We start from the raw sequence: 19,970 nt of genomic DNA, 5'->3' as shown, positions 1-19,970 counted from the left end.
CAAAATGATACTTTTGCCCCCCAGAAAAATTTTCGTGGGTGCAACTGCACCCTCATGCCCCCCCTAGATGCCGCCTATGGCTGCATGAGCATAACATTTGTTATATGTGACGCGTTTGTAAGACGAAGACAACATATGCGGGTGTAACGTCCTCTTAATATTTGATCAAAATAATAAAACTATATACATTGTATAAATATATGTTACATAACGCGATTACGGTCGATAATTGGACGTAAACCGTCAATATATCACCAGATAAGACGAAAAATCCTGAAAAATTATTATTGTCATTCGTGTCCATCTAATCTTTACGTCGCGTCAGCGAGGATATCGAGTAATAATCGAATATTTCAAAATCGAATATTCGATAATCGAACTAATAAATAATCATTTTGGTGCTAATAACAAACACTACTTTCGACTAACTGCAGCGGTACATATATTACATAATATCTTTAATTCGGTGCAAATTACAAACTCCTATCTTCACGGGACACTCTGTATAAATAAAAACATAATATTAACAGGGGAGGGGGAACTCCTTAGACTCCCTCCTGAATCCGCACTCTGCTATATAATTAGGTATGCAAAGAAAATTCACAAAACCAACACTAAGTAGTAAGTACGAGATTTTAAATGTGCGTAATAAATGAAAATCTATTGCTTAAATTCCTATTCGCGCGTAGTCACCCCGTCGTACCGCGTCCGGCCATAACTTCGATTATTTTTTAATGTTCGATGGCTTGACCAAGTCTTTATAAACAAAGTTTTGTCTAACCGTTACTTTTTATATTCTAGTCAACATTACATTGGTTTCTCTAAGTGCAAAGACAAATCTTGTTTTTCAAATGGCATTAAGATTATCATTATGGACGCTTTTAATTAATTTGTACACATTATACATATTTAAATTTTTTAAATGTATTCGAATGAAAAACAAAATGTAATTATATACCTACGTAATCGGGTATTTAAAATAACAACATACAAGGCAATAATTACCCCCGTGTATAATAATATGACTCTTCCTGCTGCGTGGATTAGACGGTGTAATCTGCAACTTGTAAGTTGTAACAAATACAAGTTTTGATAAAGTCGTGTTGTTCGGGCACAAGCAACCGCAAGTCGCAACACGTCACTGTTTATTTTTAAGTCGAACGGCCGGATAATTGGTTATTTTAGGATATTGTGGAGTCGGTCTCATCTAAAAAACGATGTGTTTTCAACGAGCAACCGGACAGCCGCGGATGACTTCTTCCGCTATGGTTGAAACCGGACAGTATGTCAGTATGACGTTTCGCGTACCTACTTAAGCGACATTATAAGTTATATATAAGTTATTATTGTTGTAAAAAAAAATTATATTGAAAAATGCTGCAGAACACCCTTGGCGATTGCTTGAATATTCTCGAAAATATAGGAGGCGCAGGGTACAGACTGAGCGATTCTCGTCATTTATTTATTATAATACTAATAATAGGTACTATTATATAACTTTATAAAATAACTCTTACCAGGTGATCCATTTGACGTAAACTTATTATTTAAAAAACTATTAATGGCTATTGAATATTTTTTTTAAGTTATTACCTATAAATCTGAAATTTGATTTTTATATTCCAAAATACCTTTACAACTTGGATACTCCAAATAATATTCTGCTTCTGATTATAACATAAAAAATAAATGTCATGTTGTCACTTAATCACCACAGTAGAGTTAACAACTTAAATAATGACAATGATACAATAAAGTAAAAATGTAGTTTTTTTATTGACTTAAAATTATGTAAAAGTAATATACTTATTCTAAAACATTAGGATTTACTAAAGTAGGGAGTATCTTATAAGTTAAACGGATAAACTTGTATATATCTATTATATCTAAAATTATTGTTTTAATATAATTTATATCGATTTAAATATTTTTCTAGTTCAATATTACAACAGTTAGATGATATTTCTATTGAATTTCAATGTTTTTTTTTTTTTTTTTTATCGATATTTAAAATCGATTTCAAGTCCTGAATATAACATTTTTGCTATTTTTAACGCGTGAAGTAGTTATTACGGAACACCTATCGTCCTACCATTATTCGATTCGGAAGATTTCGAAAAACTATATTTTACTCGATACACTGCAGAGCGTTTGGGGTGTGCATATCGTCTTACAAGTTACAACCAGAGCTACCCACAGGCATAGGTCGTAGCCTAGTGAGGGGAAGTGTCGGGGTGTGGCAGTGTGCGACGATAGTGAAAAAAAACCGTCTCGAATCCTATATTGTTGTTTAATAATATATGGGTAATTAAAATTAATAACTCTCGTCGCCACCACAGGGCTCGAATCTTTTAAATTTAATTTTTTTCAAAAGTCAAAAAACCTAAACGGGTGACAAATGACATTAGGAAAACGAAAAAAAATCAAAAACAATCGCAACCTGCACCATAAGTATACTGCAAAACTGAAATTTGATAAAGTCATCTACAATAATATAATATATTAAATTATATTGGTATTATAGCGCGGTGCATCGGTCGTCTCGTCCCTACCCCTATAAAATAACGTTTGTTACTATTATAGTATATAATATTACAAAAGTTCTCGACGACGACGCGGCGCTGAGCCGAGTGCGCGAGAGGTTTCCGCCGCCGCCACCCGGCGAACGGCGGAAATATTGTTGACCGATTCGGGCGTGGGCCGCCGCCGCCGCCGCCGAGTTCGATCCGCCAGGGCCGCGCACGCCCGGTCGCCGGCGCGGCCCCTCCCCGAGCCGTGCGCGTATGTGCCGCCGCCGCGAGATCCGTCCAGAGCGCTCGTCCGCTCGGAGCTGCCGGTCCCTGCGCGCGCGCGCCCGATCGTTACCACTACTCGCCCGCGTATCACGACCCAAAACCGCCGCCGCCGCTGCCGCTTCTGCTTACCTCGCGCCAGACCCGCGTACGACGCGCAACCCAACAACAACAACAATCGTCGCGCGCGCTACAGTGCTTTGCGCTATTGTAGCGTAGGCGTATCATTATAATATCGCATCGCTGTAATATACGTACGACGCGGTTTTTCGGCCGGCAACGATCGACGGTACAACCAAAACGAACAAGACGACCAAGACGCATCGCCACCGGGATTGACCTAGTTATTTTTCCCGTTGTTTTTACTCTCGGGTTTTTCGGGTTTTTCCGTTTTAGTCTCGAGCCCCCCATCCCCCTTCACCTCCTCGCCAATGTCCGCTCGCTAACCAATAAATTGCTCAACAATCGCCGTCGTATCCATACCGATCCTAACGACGGGGTGCGTGCTGCTGCATTGGAATACATTATACACACACACACACACACACACGGCATACCGCATACCGCATACCGCAGTTTACAGAACCGGACCGTAGACGCTCACCTGCAAGTATACCGCGACACGCACTTCGAACGGGGCGCGTGCTGCGCGAGTTCGATCGATCACCGGGATACGCGTAAGTATTAAAAGTATATTTGCATCGCACTAAATCATCATAAATTATCGACTTGAACCGTATAGTGACGCGATGAAGTGATCTAAACCCTGTTACCAATCATCCAAACTTGTCAACATAATACATCGCAGTGCACAACATTGTACATACCTACCTTTATTTTTTACATTTAACTATCATTCAATTTTATATTATAATTACAATATTTACATTAAACAAACAATAAAATAATAATTAAATTTGCATGTTAATTTAAAATAATTATATTTTTGGACCCCCCCCCCCTTTACAAAAATCCTGGTTGCGCCACTGCATCGCACGCACACACACACACACACACACATTTTATATTTATTTCAACCGATCGCTTACTCATATTATTATGATATTATGCATTTGTTATTTAATTCGTCTCATCCCATGATATTATTAAATGTAACATTTTGGTAATAATTTTTTATTATTATTGTACGATATCATATAGCCAACTTTATAATTACATTATATTATAAGATGTGACTCTCGGTATCACAAAATCGAGATTCTGTATGGCCCTGACAAAGTGACAACTGTAGGTGGCATTTAGTGGGGGGAATCATGAGGGGGCATTAATTTCCCTCTTAGAAAAAATATTGAAAAGATAAACTTATCATTTTAAATAGGTCAGTAAATTGTCATTAATTTTTGACTCACAAAAATTAGAGCCAAGTACCGCATAATAATATGCTGACAACGTACCCAATCCATAAAAAAAATCGAGCAACCTCCCTTAAAAATACGATTAATCTATCTCTAACTAATCTAACATGTTATATCGATATCACAATAATATTCCTATAATGCCACACTATCTCTACAATGTATGAAGCTATCTTCGGCTTGATCGAGAGTAATATTGTTAAAATATATCGTTATTATCGTTGATTTTTGTAGGTATATGTCCTAGAGTGGGTTTTTCGTGAGTATAGTCAACCATAAATGTAATCATTGTAATAGGGGTGGGGGGTAGTTTTATAAATACATATAACTTTTGAGGGGCATACACATTCTATTGTAATTATTAATCGTCAAAGTCATAATATAGTACTTATCAAATATGAAATAGAACCATGTGACGACATATTTTACAGAAATCTGAAGCAGATAACAAACATATTTTTTGCATAAATACGATCAAGCGGGTGGGAGGGAGGTGATGTTTCTACAATCAAAACATCACTCTGTTTGTGATTGTGTACCATAGTTATATATATATTCAGTATTAACACCATATTATCGTATACTTGTTTTGTTATGTGTTCAGATTAGCTCGTTAGATGTAACTTTCCGGATGACGATTTGACATTGCCATTGAAACCATACTGCCTTGCCGCTATGGTAAGTAATTTTGTGTCGGCCAAGTCTGTTTTTAATGTTTTTATTATTATTTCGCAAACCACGGTCACGGAATTTGCTTGTATTTTTTCCAAGGACATAACATGGCCGAAGACTATTGGCATGCCGGTAGCAGATTTATGGTGCCCTTGTCGTCATTGTTGTTGTTGTTGTTGTTATCGGTATGCGCTAGTGCTCAGAGAACGCTGTCGTCGTCCGGTAAGCGCCGTTCGCGGCTTAATAATTAATTATTTTACAATAATATTTATTATAATTCAATTTGTACGGCGGTCTTGACGGTTCCTTTCGTGTTTATAGGATGTGACAAGACGTTTGTGAGCAACGACGGTCCGCAGAATGGCACCTTCCGGGCTCCGGAGTTCACCAACATCTACGGCGAGTCCAAAGTGTGCGTGTTTACGTTCGTGGCCGCCTCGCATCAGAAGGTCTTCGTGTCGTTCACCGCGTTCAAGCTCCGAAGCACACCTCCAGAGTAAGTCGGTCGTTTTGCGATTTAAGCATGCCAACGAGATGATTTTTAATAAAATAAAATCTAAATAATTTATGCCCGTTTCGGCCCATCATAACCTACCCATAATAATAATTTCAAATTTGATAATAACGGCGATTATATGATATCTGTTCGAAAAATAAAAATCATAACTTCTTGCGGTTCTAATATTATATTTTTGTATAGTATTACGAATTGTTGCTACATACGCATGTGATATTGTGATGACGCATTGCATTATGACGATACCTTCGATTCCGTACAGTTACGCGCGTAGAAGCCTTACAATGTTTAATATTATTGTACAGAAAGTACACGTCATACTAACTAATTTCCTCGGGTCGGCATACCTACGTGCGCTATTAAACGATATCATATATTATGTTACGCAATTAAAAGCGCATTATCGTCTACAGATGCGTGCACGAATACGTGGACGTATACTCGGAGGTTCAACAAGTCGATACGGAAGATTTGATAAATTCACCGTTTGGAGGTAGATACTGCGGCCTAATCCCACCGAGGGACCGGACGTCGTTGTACAGAACAGTAGCGTTTAGCTTCTACACGGACAAGAATTCGACCACGTCATCTTTGTTCGAGGGCTACTATTCGTTCAACAACGACTGTAAGTATTTATCGAATATACCTAGTAATTGGTAAGGACAGGTATATTATGCACTTTTGGCGTGAACTTTTTTTTTCTTTGAAGCGACTATTCAAAATTAAGTACTCGCCCACCAATATTGTTCTCGTTTTAATGAGGAAGGTTTACCCTCACACCATCCCCACCTCCAAAACCAATTAATAAAAGTTAATAAATTAATCGTAATAACTATATTACTAGAATCTATGGTTCAGACATACCAACCCCCACTTTTACACGAAGCGGTTGCTTAAAATATTCTTTCACTCCATCAGTTCTGTAATAGATTAGAACGCTTGCAGCAGTCCGAGCTTTCGCCTCGATTGCTAAAATATTATGGTCATAAATATACAATACCTAACCTACGTGTGTGTGTGTGTCTTTTAGCCGCATTTCAACTGGGAACGCCGTCGCCGATCAGCCCGTGTTCATTCGTCGTGAATTCTAATGTGAAAAAAATAGGCACCATACTCACGCCGACGTACCCGGGCATATATCCCAAAGGAATGAAATGTACATATTTATTTCACGGACAAGCCAACCAAAGGGTCCGATTAGAATTCCGAGACTTTGACTTATTTTACGGAGGTCCACAGTAAGCGTTTTTTAGTCCTATATAATATATATATACACTTATATGTACCATATACATGAACGTACCATAAATTTACGGAATTTACGATATCACGGGTTTTGTTCGTTCGCAGCTGTCCTTTTGACATCGTAAGCATTTATGACGGATCAAATGCTACAAGTCCTTTGATCGGCCAGTACTGCGGTCAACAACGAAATTTAGTGGTCTACTCTACTAAAAATTATTTATACGTAACTTTCGACACACTTCATAGGGCCGCAAATACACAGAACCGTGGTTTCAAAGGCATGTTTGAGTTCAGCGAAAGTTTTGTGAAACTTGGTAAGCCTCTCTCACATAAGTCACATGCCGTTATATTCGTGTAGTTAAAACTTATATATTATTACCATTAGATGGTTTAATTTTTGTTTATTTATCTAGATTTTATCGGGATAAACGACGGAGAACACGTCCGAGGCACCGAATGTGATCAAAAAGTCTTAAGTAAACGGACCTCAACGGGTTTCATATATAGCCCAAACTATCCGTTTCCGTACATCCCAAAAATTGTGTGCCGGTATTTCGTTTACGGTCTCGAAGGTGCACAGGATTTGGAAAGAGTTAAGCTAGAATTCCAAAAATTCAACATACCCAAAGCACATCTCAACGAACAAGAGTGAGAGTTTAAAACTACATTTTAAAAAGGATCAAATGTTTTTAAATTGTCATTATTTAAATTTAAGGTGCACGGACGGTTACCTAAAACTATATTTGAGAGGCCAAGAAGCCATGGACCTGTATGACAAGTTTGACTACGAAATGTGTGGTGACGAGGCTGACGAAAAGGTAGTGACGAGTGAAGGGGCTAGACTAGCAATGGTTTTTAGTAGTGGTGAACTACACGGTCGAGGATTTAAAGCCAAATATACGTTCGAAACTGGTGAGCCTTTAATAGAAATTGCTTTTAAAAAATGTTTTATTTATTCTCTGATATTCTTTAGAATATCTTATACCCGGAACGGCTGCACCGAACGGTACGTGTCATTTTACTTACCGTAGCGAGTCCAAGAAACGAGGAGATTTCAACTCACCTAGACATCCGGCCAACTATCCCAACGGGCTGAATTGTACGTATCTATTCTTGGCTACGCCCAACGAACAGGTCACCGTGATATTCGATCAGTTCAAAATCAAAGTTGACGAAAACAACATTTCATTAGTCCAATTTGGGTACGAAACATTGGTATTATTTTTTACAGCGTGTGTCGCACTTATGTGTAGTGCGTGAGAAAAAAATATTTTTACCATACCACCGTGGCATATTTTTATAATATTAATTATCAAGGCCAAGATTTAAATGCGGATTTTGTTTCTTTATTTTTTATTAGAATAATATTGTTATATAGGGTGTTTGTTTGCAAAGAGGACTGGCTCGAAATATATAACATTTACAAAGATGGCACGGAGAAAATTGTCGGTAGATATTGTGGCATGACAGCCCCTGGACCGTTGGAATCGAATCGAGGCGCAATCGGCCTAAAGGTGCTACTGCACACGAACTCGGAAGGTGTCTCTAGTGGCTTTAAGGCCAGATATTTTTTCGACGACGCCAAACCGATATTCGGTGGTAAGTCATGTGGTTCACTAACATATTTTCATACCTTCTTATGTATATCTTCTTCGATCGGAAAGCATACTTGAATACCTATATATAATGATAATAAATAATAATCAATTTTTGTTTTCTGTATAATTTAAGATTGTGGTAGTAATATCAGTAATGCAGATTCTGGAAAGGTGCAGAGTCCGAATTTCCCGCTCAAATATACTGCACCGGAGAAAGGAATGCCGAGCAGAACGTGCAATTGGTTTATAAACGTCAGGCCCAATTACAAAATACTGCTCAACTTTGTCTCGTTCTCGGTGGAAGGAGAGCCGGCAAGTAAGTACAAAACACTCTTCCGGAACGCGTATTATACGTTTTTTTACAATTTTATACCGTAGATTCTGTACAGCATTGCTACACTATGAACGACATTTATTAATATGTATCTTTTAATACTTCATTTCTGCAGCCAGAGGCTGTGCGACGGCAGTTGTCAGACTTTGGCCGTCCATAGAAGAACCGCCGTTGGAGTTGTGTGGTGAAAAGCCCATTGAGTCGTGGCAATTTCTATCCGAATCTAATCAGTTCAGGATAAGGTAAAATAACGAAAAGAAATCAGTCACTATTTTTTAAATTAACAATCGGTATTATACAACAAAACAAAAAATGATTATGAGCGAAACTTGGTTAGAAATGTAAAATTTTATAGAATAAGTAATTTATTTATTTATATTTTTATATCAGTTTTATTATAACTAATTACCGAGAGTTTTAAATATCTATATCATTTTATAATCATCAAATTATAACATAAAAAGTAAAATCGATTTGACGAAACACTGATGTGACGTAAATCGGAACTTTCTATTCTTATTCGTGGTACGAAAACGTGAGGAAATCAAATAAATGACCTTTTTAGAAGGACCTATATATAATACATATATATATATATAATAAAGTACAACCATTAATTTCGCACCGGAAACTGGGTGAGCACGAGCTGATCGAATCCGGAAAGAGTTTCTACCCGAAAAAAGATCACTGGCACAACACAAATTTAAAAAAAATACATCATCGTAAAACTTCGCTCAGAGAATCCTAAACTACAAAATTACACGCACCACTTACCAATCCATCAATATATATATACACCTAAAAAATAACATCCGGCGACGCGTCTGATCGATAAAAATGTGTTGGTGATAATAATATATTATGCTTTTCGTTACAGCTTTGTCGTGGCCGATAAATCGGGCAACGGTACCGGATTCGCTGCGACTTGGACCGAAGTATTGGACAATTCCGACTCGTGTCCGGGGTTTCAATGCGAAAACTCAAGTTACTGCATATCCAATCAGTTGAGGTGCAACAACGTGATGAATTGCGGGTCCAACGACGTGTCAGACGAGATCAACTGTGAGTATTATTTACTAGAGCCATTGTAACAACGTGAATGTCATTGACCCCCGACGAGGACTTGAAAATAGGAAAAAATAGGGCCGCATCATAGCGTCGCATTTACTCAAGTCGAACAAAAATCATATGAATACAACATTATTATATTGTTGTTGATGGTCGTTTAGATTTTTCCATTTACGGGGAAAATCGTCGAGATCGTTAGGCAACCTAATGTACATTTAACGATATTTTCCGCCTACGTTTCGGGGGATATACTTTCAGTGGCCGATCTGTTTTTGATAATGTTCTCCTTGTTGAGCTGTTAAAATGAATCACGCTCTACATATTTATCGTAGTATTACATTAGTTTATTATATTATTATATTATGCTATATCAGTTATATGACATAAATCTTAAATTTAGATTTTTATTTTCAATTTTAACGGTATCTATTTGAATTCATTAGAAATAATATTATGTGTGTTATTCGTATAAATAATGTTAAAAGTAATTAAAATATAAAACTTATGTGTTGACAATATACTTATAGTTTTAGCTATAGTTAAATATTTTCTTTTCATATAAAATATAAATAATTACACAACAATAACGTCTTAATCATTAATGTAATATGTATGCAATATTAATATGAAATAAATGAATAAACTAAATAGAATCAGTGATGGTTAGTTTTCAAATACAAACAGTAAAAAACTCATAAAAACGTGTTCCGAATGACTGCGTATTTTTATATTAATTTATAATTAAGCATTATGATATTTCAAAAAGTAAATATTATAATCTTAAACAGCAGACGGAACTTGATACGACGTGTGGTCGGAGGTTGTCTGGCACGTAGTTTATATTATTGTATATAATATATACAATATATACACGTATGCAATTATATAAAGAGGAAAGTTCAAATTCATGTTTTCGAGAAAATAGATATTTGCCTCGAAGACGTACGATTATTTATTTTGCGTTCACTCGATAACTCATTTATTTGTTCGTTTCGCGTTCACCAAAAACGTTACAAATTTTCGTGCGAGCGTGATGTGTAAATACTTACTGTATATAATAATATAATAATATAACACTGCAAGCATATACAGTGTAATACATACATATATATATTATATATTGGCTGTAAACTAGACACTAGTGCTGGTATTATATGGTAGTGGTGTCGGAACTATCTAAAAATCATAAATCATTTAAGTGTGGTTTTACGACAGATCCTCCGCCCTCCCTTCACGACTATAATATCTCGTGTATAATATATATATATATAAATATGCTCACGTCAAAGTCTCGTCGTATAATAACTGTGGTAGGTAATGGACCGAATACAAATTGCCAATGTGTGTGTGCATACAGTGTGATTCACCAATCATGGTAGTTCCCTTTTTTTTGCATTTACATATGAATTTACGCAAATTCTGAGTTTTGAAATTTATTTAAAAACTACATATTTAAATGTTTGAGATTTTTTGCGCTAGGTAGGTACCCTAGGAATATCCTATGGCAATTAAAAGTTCTGTTTCACAAATGATAACTCACCTTTGATAAATGATAATGTTAATTATTCAATGGATATATTTTTTTTAATTGTTTATGAACTCCTAATCAAAATGTAACCAGTATTTTTTCAGTTATTCAATTATATTATGGATAATAGGAAATCCTTAAAAATAGTACCCACTATAAAAACAGAAAATAGACATAACATCGGATCTAGTATTCACTATACTTAGATTATTAGTTATTAGTCTTGTTTTTAAAATTTTAAATATTGACAAAATTAATATAAATTAATAAACTTTTTCAATCTACCAGTCACAATATTTTCCAAGTTTACTATCACAATATGCCTGCTATTATTTTTGGTACATAAAATTGAATTAGGCACTCGAAAATTGCTGGTTCGAACATTGGTTTTGATTCGTCAACATTTTCAGAAAATATTATCTACTATAAGTGTAATGGTTTACAGTAGAAAGAGGGATTCTTTATTTCAAAAATTGAAGTTTGCATCCCCACAGGGCGATCGACTCCTATTGTAATATACACGAAACCTCATTAATTCGACAATTTTATGGTCTTTAAATACAAAAAAATTTCATAAAATTGTGAATGACTACATCGTTGAAGAAGAAAGGGAGACGAGTTTACTTGGCGAATCACCCTGTACACACACTTGCCTCATAATATTCCACGTAAGTGTCGGTGAAATCGGCCGTGTGTGTTGTTCGGCGGGTGATCGTAAAACAAAATTGATGCCGCCACAGCGTATCTATATATATATGACAGCATACGTGATGGAAATAAAACGGCCAAAACTATATCCATCGAAGGGGAATATTTTATTTCGAAAATAACCTAACACACTTTACGTTACGGGTGAGGGTTTAATCGATATTCGAAGGCGTTCGAAGGGTATCCATAATACATAAGAATCGCCGAGTACTGACTGTGGAAAAACTTTTTTCGTGCACAGATTTGCATAACACCATTAAACCAGCTTGATTATTTTACGATTTCGTTCATACTGATTAGTATTATTATTACTTTTAAACCCAAGTTTGGAGAGGAATCGACCAACGGAAATAAAATGAAATGTGATTTGCTTTTATTTGAGAGATGAAAAATCTTAAAAACAAGACTTTACTAAGCGGCTTGGTAGATGCTGTGAGATTCTCCACAAGGCAGTGGTATAAAATCGATAAAATTCCAGTGCGGTCAAAGTGGCTAGTGGTAATAAGGGTGTGGAAAAATGGTATTAGATGTCGTATATCTGTTTACAAAGTTTCTTTAATAAAAAAAAAAAAAAAAAAGATGTATAACCAGCTCTTTCATTTCATTAAAATATTTAAATCCTATCCACAGTTTTCTTTAAAAATGCATCTCCCACAAAATCAATTGCTATTAAGTATTCACAGTGTATCTTCTTTTCATGCTCAAATAATATTATAGTTTATATAAAATGTAAGTACTATAGAGTACATATAGGTATAGGCAGTAGTATTGTTTCCGTGTGGGTACTTTATGTCGTTTAATTTTAACGAAGCGACGAGATAATTAAATTGAGACTTTTCACCGCGTGTTTATGAATAGCATGCTGCACTCACAACATACCTATTGTTTTAGAGATGCAAACTTTTTTTTAAAATACACCTCCTCCCTCATCAGACAAAAAAAAATAATTACAAAAATAAATGGTATTTTAAATGAAAATTGTAACACTAAACTATTAAAATATAACCATAATATATACGTCTATACGTGGACCATCTAAAAGTTAAAAAACTGACTAAAATCAATTTGTATACCTAACTGATAATATTATATTAATCTCGGTTAGGTTAGGTTAGGTCAATAGATTCCACAAATACGATGGATCACAACTTACTGCCGCTGACGTAAACTATTATAGATTATTTTTCGGAGGAATAACTTTTGTTGAGTATTGCGCGTTGACTAAGCGAAATAAAAATAACGCTACGAATAAAAACTAAGATCCTATAATGCCACATATCCGGTAAACCTGTAAACATCCTACTTTTTACGTTCAAGGGGTGCACCTAGCCCTCTTGGCCACCTTTTCCGGTGTAATCTTATCATCCCAATGGCCGTCACGCCTATGACGTCCATAGCTACCTCTACCAAAGTCCTTATCAGACCGCTTAACTCTATACCATCACTATATACTACATGGTGCGCGTGCTGTTCGGCAGGTGCGATGGAACCGGAAGCCATGGACAACGTGGTGCTGTCGGCGGTGCTGACCATGTGCACAGTGCTGGCGCTGATGCTGGCCGGGTGCCTGTGCTGCCGTCGGCGGTCGGGCTCCGGGCGCCGCGATCGGTTCCGGCGGGGCGTCGGTGGCGGTGCGGGCGTCGTGGGCGGCGGATACAACCGGCACCGGCGGCACCACCAACACCACCATCAACACCATCACGAGCCCCAGCCGCCGTCGCTCCGGTCGCTCAGCCCCACGCCGTCGTCCGGCCAACACGTGTGCGACGAACTGGGCGAGCGATTCGCCAGCGTGGACAGCGTGTGACGTCCACTGCATCACCGCCGCCGACGCCGTCACCGCCACCCGCACCACCACCGCCGCTGCCAAGACCGCGATGAGCACCGCGCACACTGCCAGAGTCCTGCTCCTCCTTCTCCTCAGCAGCAGCAGCAACAGCAGCCGCAGCAGCAGTAGCAGTAGAACCCGTTTCGCCCCGGCCACGCTCCCCGTCGACTTTTGCAGCAGTCGTGGTGGTCGATGGCCACTGTGACCGCCCCTCATCGCTCAACAGTCACCGCTGCAGTATTATAGGTACCCCTCCTCCCCCCCCCCATGTACTATATAATATTATAGTTTGCGTGCGGTGCGCGAAAATTAGTCGTGTCGATCCTACAAACGTCGAACGGCGATTAGATGATAGTAATAATGATACAATAATTATCGTATCATATGATATTATAATATTGTAATTTTGTTGTACGAATTTTTTCTCATTTCGTTATTCGTGTTCGTCATCATTATTACGTATATACCTACCTACTAGGTACAGATAATTATTATAATGATGTATTATTATACGGCGCGCTCGCCGTGCATCGAGAGATTGATTTCCCAGGAGGAGGCAGAGGATTTCGTATCGTTTTTAGTTTTTATAATTTCGTTTTGACTAAAACACAAACCACCTGCAACGATCACAGATGAGGTCTGGAGACTTTCGCACCTCGCAATAGGAGACGACCGTTACGGTAATAACAACACTTCACTCTCTGCAGCTCTTCCTACACCGAAGTAATGATTTCCCACCCGTCATACCCCATCACGCCCACCCCACCACACACGCGCGGGTAAAATCATCGTGAGCATTTTATACGATATATTTCAACATATATTTTGTACGCGTTGCCGTTCAAAATCTTTCTGCATCATCACGTCACATTACGTCGACCGTAGAATTATTATTATTTTCCTTACAATATGCACGTATTATTATTATCGTAATAACATCAACTCGATCGGTCGGTAACGACATTAAATGATCTAAAGCTGACACTGACATAGATAATAAGTTTATCAGACAGAATCAGCGACACGAATTGAGTGTATGCGTGTCGCGCGCGCGCGCGTGTGTGTGTGAAACTTGCAAAGTCTTATTGCCTCTCTTTTCTTGCGTTATAAAAACATTTGATATATATGTGGCACTACCCCCGCACCGTCCTGTTTATAGTACAATAAACGAGAGTGGGTGTTCTGCTAAATATCGATCGGCGGCGTGTCGTCTCGGGGAGCGTCTTGAACCTATTCTATAGCTCCATCTAGTGCACACGGCGGCGATCGTCGATGAGGAGAGCAGCTTCGAGCGCATCGTGAAATATCATACAAAATCGCTCACATCCCATCCGGCCTTTGACGTCGCGTGTCGGTGTTTTCTTCCTAAAATTTACAATATTTATCAATAACAAAACAAAATTATATACATACATGCATATTGTATTATAATATTATATGCCTACTAATCAATAACAACATAATAATAATTATATAAGCAATAACGTCGTCGACACGCGCACGGCTAGTTTTCAGTGTGTGTTTTACTATACATTTGGGAGTGAGGGTCAAAAATGGAATCAATTGCTCAATCATATTTAGCCAAAAAATAATAATACTAATATTATAATAGAATTCCCGAGTTTTGCGTTCGCTGCCACTTTTTTCCGGGGAGGCAAAAACGGGAACGATTGTGTTTTTCAAAATGTTCGTTGCTGAAAGACTAGTCGTGGCGATTTTTTTTTTTTTTTTTTACCTCACAGTTTGGTTTAAATATAATACAATATTATGAAATATGTATTATTGCAATAATATTATGTGTTTAACAATAATATTGTATTAACGATTTTTCGAAATTTCAAAAGGCTGGAGTTTAGACAAATACATATTTTGTTATCTATTTATAATTTTAGGTTTTGTTTTTAGATAAAACGTCATAATATTATTAAAACCGCTTTGGACCTCTTGTTATTATATTATTATGTACGATAACAGTGCTTATTTATACCTGATAAATAAATATTACAAATACCCGAACGGTCTCGATGATAATATATTATTACGACGTTTGTTTCGTAGCCATATATTATATTATTGTGTATAGTATAGATTTTTTGTACAATATCATCATTATGATTCGATTGAGATTTCATCAACAGCGTGTCATGATTATTATCTTGTGTGTGTAAGTAATCTATTCGTAAAACACGACTACACGACACATTCGTTTCGTTTCAAAAACATTGTTTAGCAAACGTTACAAATTATTTATTGAATTAATTTTTTTTTTTTGGTTCCCAGCACAATTATGTTGTATATTAATCTAAATAAAACGCACTTGTAAAATCTCTAACTATTCGTTTGCCCAACCAAGCTCAAGGGGTGGACAATTCAAATAACTGTGGGTCGCTCGTATATTGAATTGAACTGCTCAACTCGATGACCTCCATCCACTATAAACAGTTTTTCGCCCCAAAAGTCATCAACTAGACGAAAGTCTTTCACTTCCGGCCATTACATACACACACATAATATAATACGCCCTGTAGGAAATAGGTATAATGTTGTATTATAGGTTATAGGTTAGTATAAATATTATTATCGAAATTCCGGAGTGAAAACAATTATTGTAATGAATTTTTTCCAATTTCAACAATAATGTAACGATATTTTAACATTATAATAATTATATTTAAAATAATAATAATTATACATTTATACATAATATAATATAATATTTGTATCGGCAATCTACTACCGACGATTTGTATATAACATAATAAATATAATTATATTACGTTAGCGTAAGTGTATCGAACTTTTGTTATGGATTTTCGTTAAGTTTTTAACTATCGTATATATTAATTATACTCATACGTTGAATGTTTTGCTTGTAATATTGTTAGTATAAAAATTGTGTTTTTTTAATGGCAATTATTTTTTTTTCTATTGTTACACGATATTTAAGTATACCTCGTTAATGTTTACATAATAAAATAATACTACGCGTAGTCCCATAGAGGTCTAGTGTAATAACATTGTTTAAGCTCTAAAACGTGCTGTGTAACATTATTTTGGTGCATATTATTACTTATGAAGAAGTAATAATATTAATTTAGTCTATATATATTTTATCTAGTCGATTGTGACGTATGAACAACAATAGTGTCTAGTCGTTATTACAAGTATATAATATATTATCATTATTATTAATTTAATTAATATATTATAATATTGTACTAATATACTTTTTTGTAGTAATATATGTTTCCGTTAACAAAATAATGTAATTAGGCCGTTAAACCAATCAAGACAAAAAAATCCAATTAATATTTAATACAACAAAATAAAAACAAATATTTTCGATCGATTAAAAAAATAATAATCGTTGAAAACATAATACTATAATTATTATACAGGACCAAAATTCATTGATTTTGTTTAGCTTTCTCTTCTCGCCACTCGATGCTTACAACTTATTCAGACCAAAATATTATTCGTTTCATATATATATATACATTTCGTTTATCTGAAAAAACGAACGTGTTTCAGTCCAGTAAGCTAATATTTAGCACACGGTAAATTTTTTTTATTTACCAACAAAACACTGCTCAATGTTTTTGTTTAATTTATTGTTTGTTTTTGTTGTTGTGAATTGGACGGGCTGCAACAAATCAACCATATTATAATAATTATTATTATAAACAATAAAACTGCGTCTGTGCGTGAAGTACAGAATGCAAGGGTGTACAGGTGCAATCCTATTATTATGCCTGTATATATCCCGAATTGTATCAGTTTAACGCGCAACTTTTTTTCGCCGTCCGTCCAATTTTTAATCGTATGGTCGTAGCTTAGTGAAAACAAATTTCCACATAATATGTTTAAGTGAAATTGGTATTAAACATTATTAGTCTATATAATATATATTACAATATATTACAATATAATAATATATAAAATAATATCATAAATCTTTAAAATTAATAAAAGAAATCAAACATAATTTAACTATTAAAAAATACCTTATATAAATTAATATATAATATGATTTGTGTAACTTATAGGCGTACGTATGTATATGTAAACAAATATTATATTATAAGGACAAAAATCAACATTTGTATTGTATTAATAATACAGTAAGTAAAACAAAATGTCCTAACTGAAAATCATTGTTGACAAATTTTCCTTTTTAGATTGGTGAAAATCATACAAACATTTAAATTAACTAATTCAATTATTTTTACGTTTATGTATGGCCAAAGCGTATTTTTAGTTTTGTTTTTTACAGTCAATGTTAGGTACATAATATTATTATTATGTTGGTTAATTAATTAATATTAATATTATTATGTATTATCATAATTATGAAAATATACTTAATAGGAATTATAAAAATGTGTTTATTTTATCTCCCATTTTGTCATAACAATAAATACATGAAATCATATTCTGTACATTTGAATTGAATTTCAAAGAATTAGCCAGTGGATAATCAATAACCTATAATAACAGACAAATCACTATATAAATCTAGATAAATGTGTATAAATTGTAAGTATATGTTTATAAATTTATAATATATAAGGCGCATAAATAACAATGATTATAGAATAATCTTTGTACCCAAAACGTATTTTATGTTGCAATAAAATAATATTTTACCAGGAGTATGCTTATAGTATGCTGTACAGTGTATATCATGGATGCTGTTTTAAATGTTCATTTGGCTAAAAATATAAATTTCTAAAAGTAGTTAAGTTAGATGAATTGAACAAAATATCATTGTTTTTTTTTTATACATATAATTATTATACATAACATGTAAACATTCCAACTTGAAAGTACATGATTTGAAGTTTAATGTACCCACGGACTATTATTATAAAGTCTGCGTACCTATTTTGTGGGCTAGACCTAGGTATACGAGCATGGACCAGTTGCTATTGCGCTGCTTATATTTTAGATTAGTAAACCAATTGCGCTGCTTATATACATTTTTATAAAATTATATACCAGGTGTATGTGAAATAATATTATAATAGTCATTTATTAAATTTGAATGTATATTAATTAAGTATTATTGACTTTTATTATGTAATTATATTATTTTTTTTTTATCGACTGAAAAAATCTATTTATTAATACACATTACACAATTTTATAAAAGTATCTAGGTATCTCGTATACTAGGTGTAATGTAGAATAATATTATAATAGCCATTAATTAAATTTTAATATTATATTATTATTATTTTAAAGATTTATAATGTACAAAAATTATTAATATTGACGATTGTTGAACATTTGTATTATTTTTTTTTTTATTATTGAGCGCAATTGGTATATCAAAAGGCCATTTTAAGCGCAATTGGTTTACACCCAGTGACACACAATGCACGTAATGTACCTTTTAATTTATTTGTTGTAATTCATATTGACCATTCCATCAAAAAAATAATTAAATATAAGATAATAATATGATTTTATACTATACTGGCATATAGACGTATTCATAACATGTACATATTGTATTGTATATGATATACTACATACCGGGTGATTGTTTTATGATTGAACACTCATTATTTCAAAAATTACTAATGTATTTGAAAATATTTTTTTACATTATAGTTTCAAGTTGTTCAAAAACCAAGGTTTTTATTAAAAAATTGTATTTTAAAATATTTTTTATCCTTATCATTTTTTAAGTTTTTTACTTTTTTGAATGACTACATAGAGTTTTAATTTCATATTCCAAAGCAGAATATTTTTCTAAGTATTTTGATTCATAAAAATCGAATTTAGGACGAGTAGTTTATGAGTTATAAGTATTTAAAGTATAGACAAGCGGAGTAGTGGACAAACATTTTGCGGGGTAACCCCGTACCACTCCACTCTGCCAATCTAAACTTTAAATACTTATAACTCATAAACTACTCGTCCTAAATTCGATTTTTATGAATCAAAATACTTAGAAAAATATTCTGCTTTGGAATATGAAATTAAAGCTCTATGTTGTTATTCAAAAAAGTAAAAAACTTAAAAAATGATAAGGATAAAAAATATTTTCAAAAACATTAGTAATTTTTGAAATAATGAGTGTTCAATGATAAAAGAATCACCCGGTATATACAGGGTGATTCTTTTATCAAACAACACTCATATGATGTTTGTGTGTTGATACCACCTAACATACACCTATAACACACAAACACCACCCAAAACCACCCAACTTTGGGTGGCTATATCTTGTAAACGGATTAACAAAAAATGAAAATTTAAACGTGAAAGTTCATTGAAAAAACAGCCTTTTAGTTTA

General features: G+C 34.7%; 1 protein-coding gene across 1 annotated transcript; it reads left to right on the top strand.

The window, feature by feature from the left end:
• Nucleotides 1-2,917: 2,917 nt before the first annotated feature.
• Nucleotides 2,918-19,137, top strand: LOC107171494 (cubilin-like). Its single transcript, XM_089228349.1, has 15 exons — nt 2,918-3,469; nt 4,773-4,846; nt 4,940-5,062; nt 5,162-5,336; nt 5,771-5,982; nt 6,388-6,595; nt 6,708-6,916; nt 7,016-7,250; nt 7,318-7,514; nt 7,576-7,804; nt 7,981-8,201; nt 8,334-8,516; nt 8,650-8,776; nt 9,412-9,596; nt 13,317-19,137. The coding sequence occupies exons 3-15, from the start codon at nt 4,948-4,950 to the stop codon at nt 13,643-13,645; spliced, it is 2,625 nt and encodes an 874-aa protein (XP_089084475.1). The 5' UTR covers nt 2,918-3,469; nt 4,773-4,846; nt 4,940-4,947; the 3' UTR covers nt 13,646-19,137.
• The last annotated feature ends 833 nt before the right edge of the window (nt 19,138-19,970 follow it).

The sequence above is a fragment of the Diuraphis noxia genome, unplaced genomic scaffold, assembly GCF_037042655.1.
Source record: "Diuraphis noxia isolate RWA-SAM2 unplaced genomic scaffold, SU_Dnox_SAM2 contig0005, whole genome shotgun sequence".
Lineage (NCBI taxonomy): Eukaryota > Metazoa > Arthropoda > Insecta > Hemiptera > Aphididae > Diuraphis > Diuraphis noxia.
This window is presented reverse-complemented; position numbering and strand designations above follow the sequence as displayed.

Coding starts and splice junctions, on each gene's coding strand:
- LOC107171494 (XM_089228349.1), top strand. CDS start 4,948: ATGGCCGAAGACTATTGGCATGCCGGTAGCAGATTTATGGTGCCCTTG. Junction 7,251..7,317: donor GCACATCTCAACGAACAAGA/GTGAGAGTTTAA, acceptor TTTAAATTTAAG/GTGCACGGACGGTTACCTAA. Junction 9,597..13,316: donor CGTGTCAGACGAGATCAACT/GTGAGTATTATT, acceptor GCTGTTCGGCAG/GTGCGATGGAACCGGAAGCC.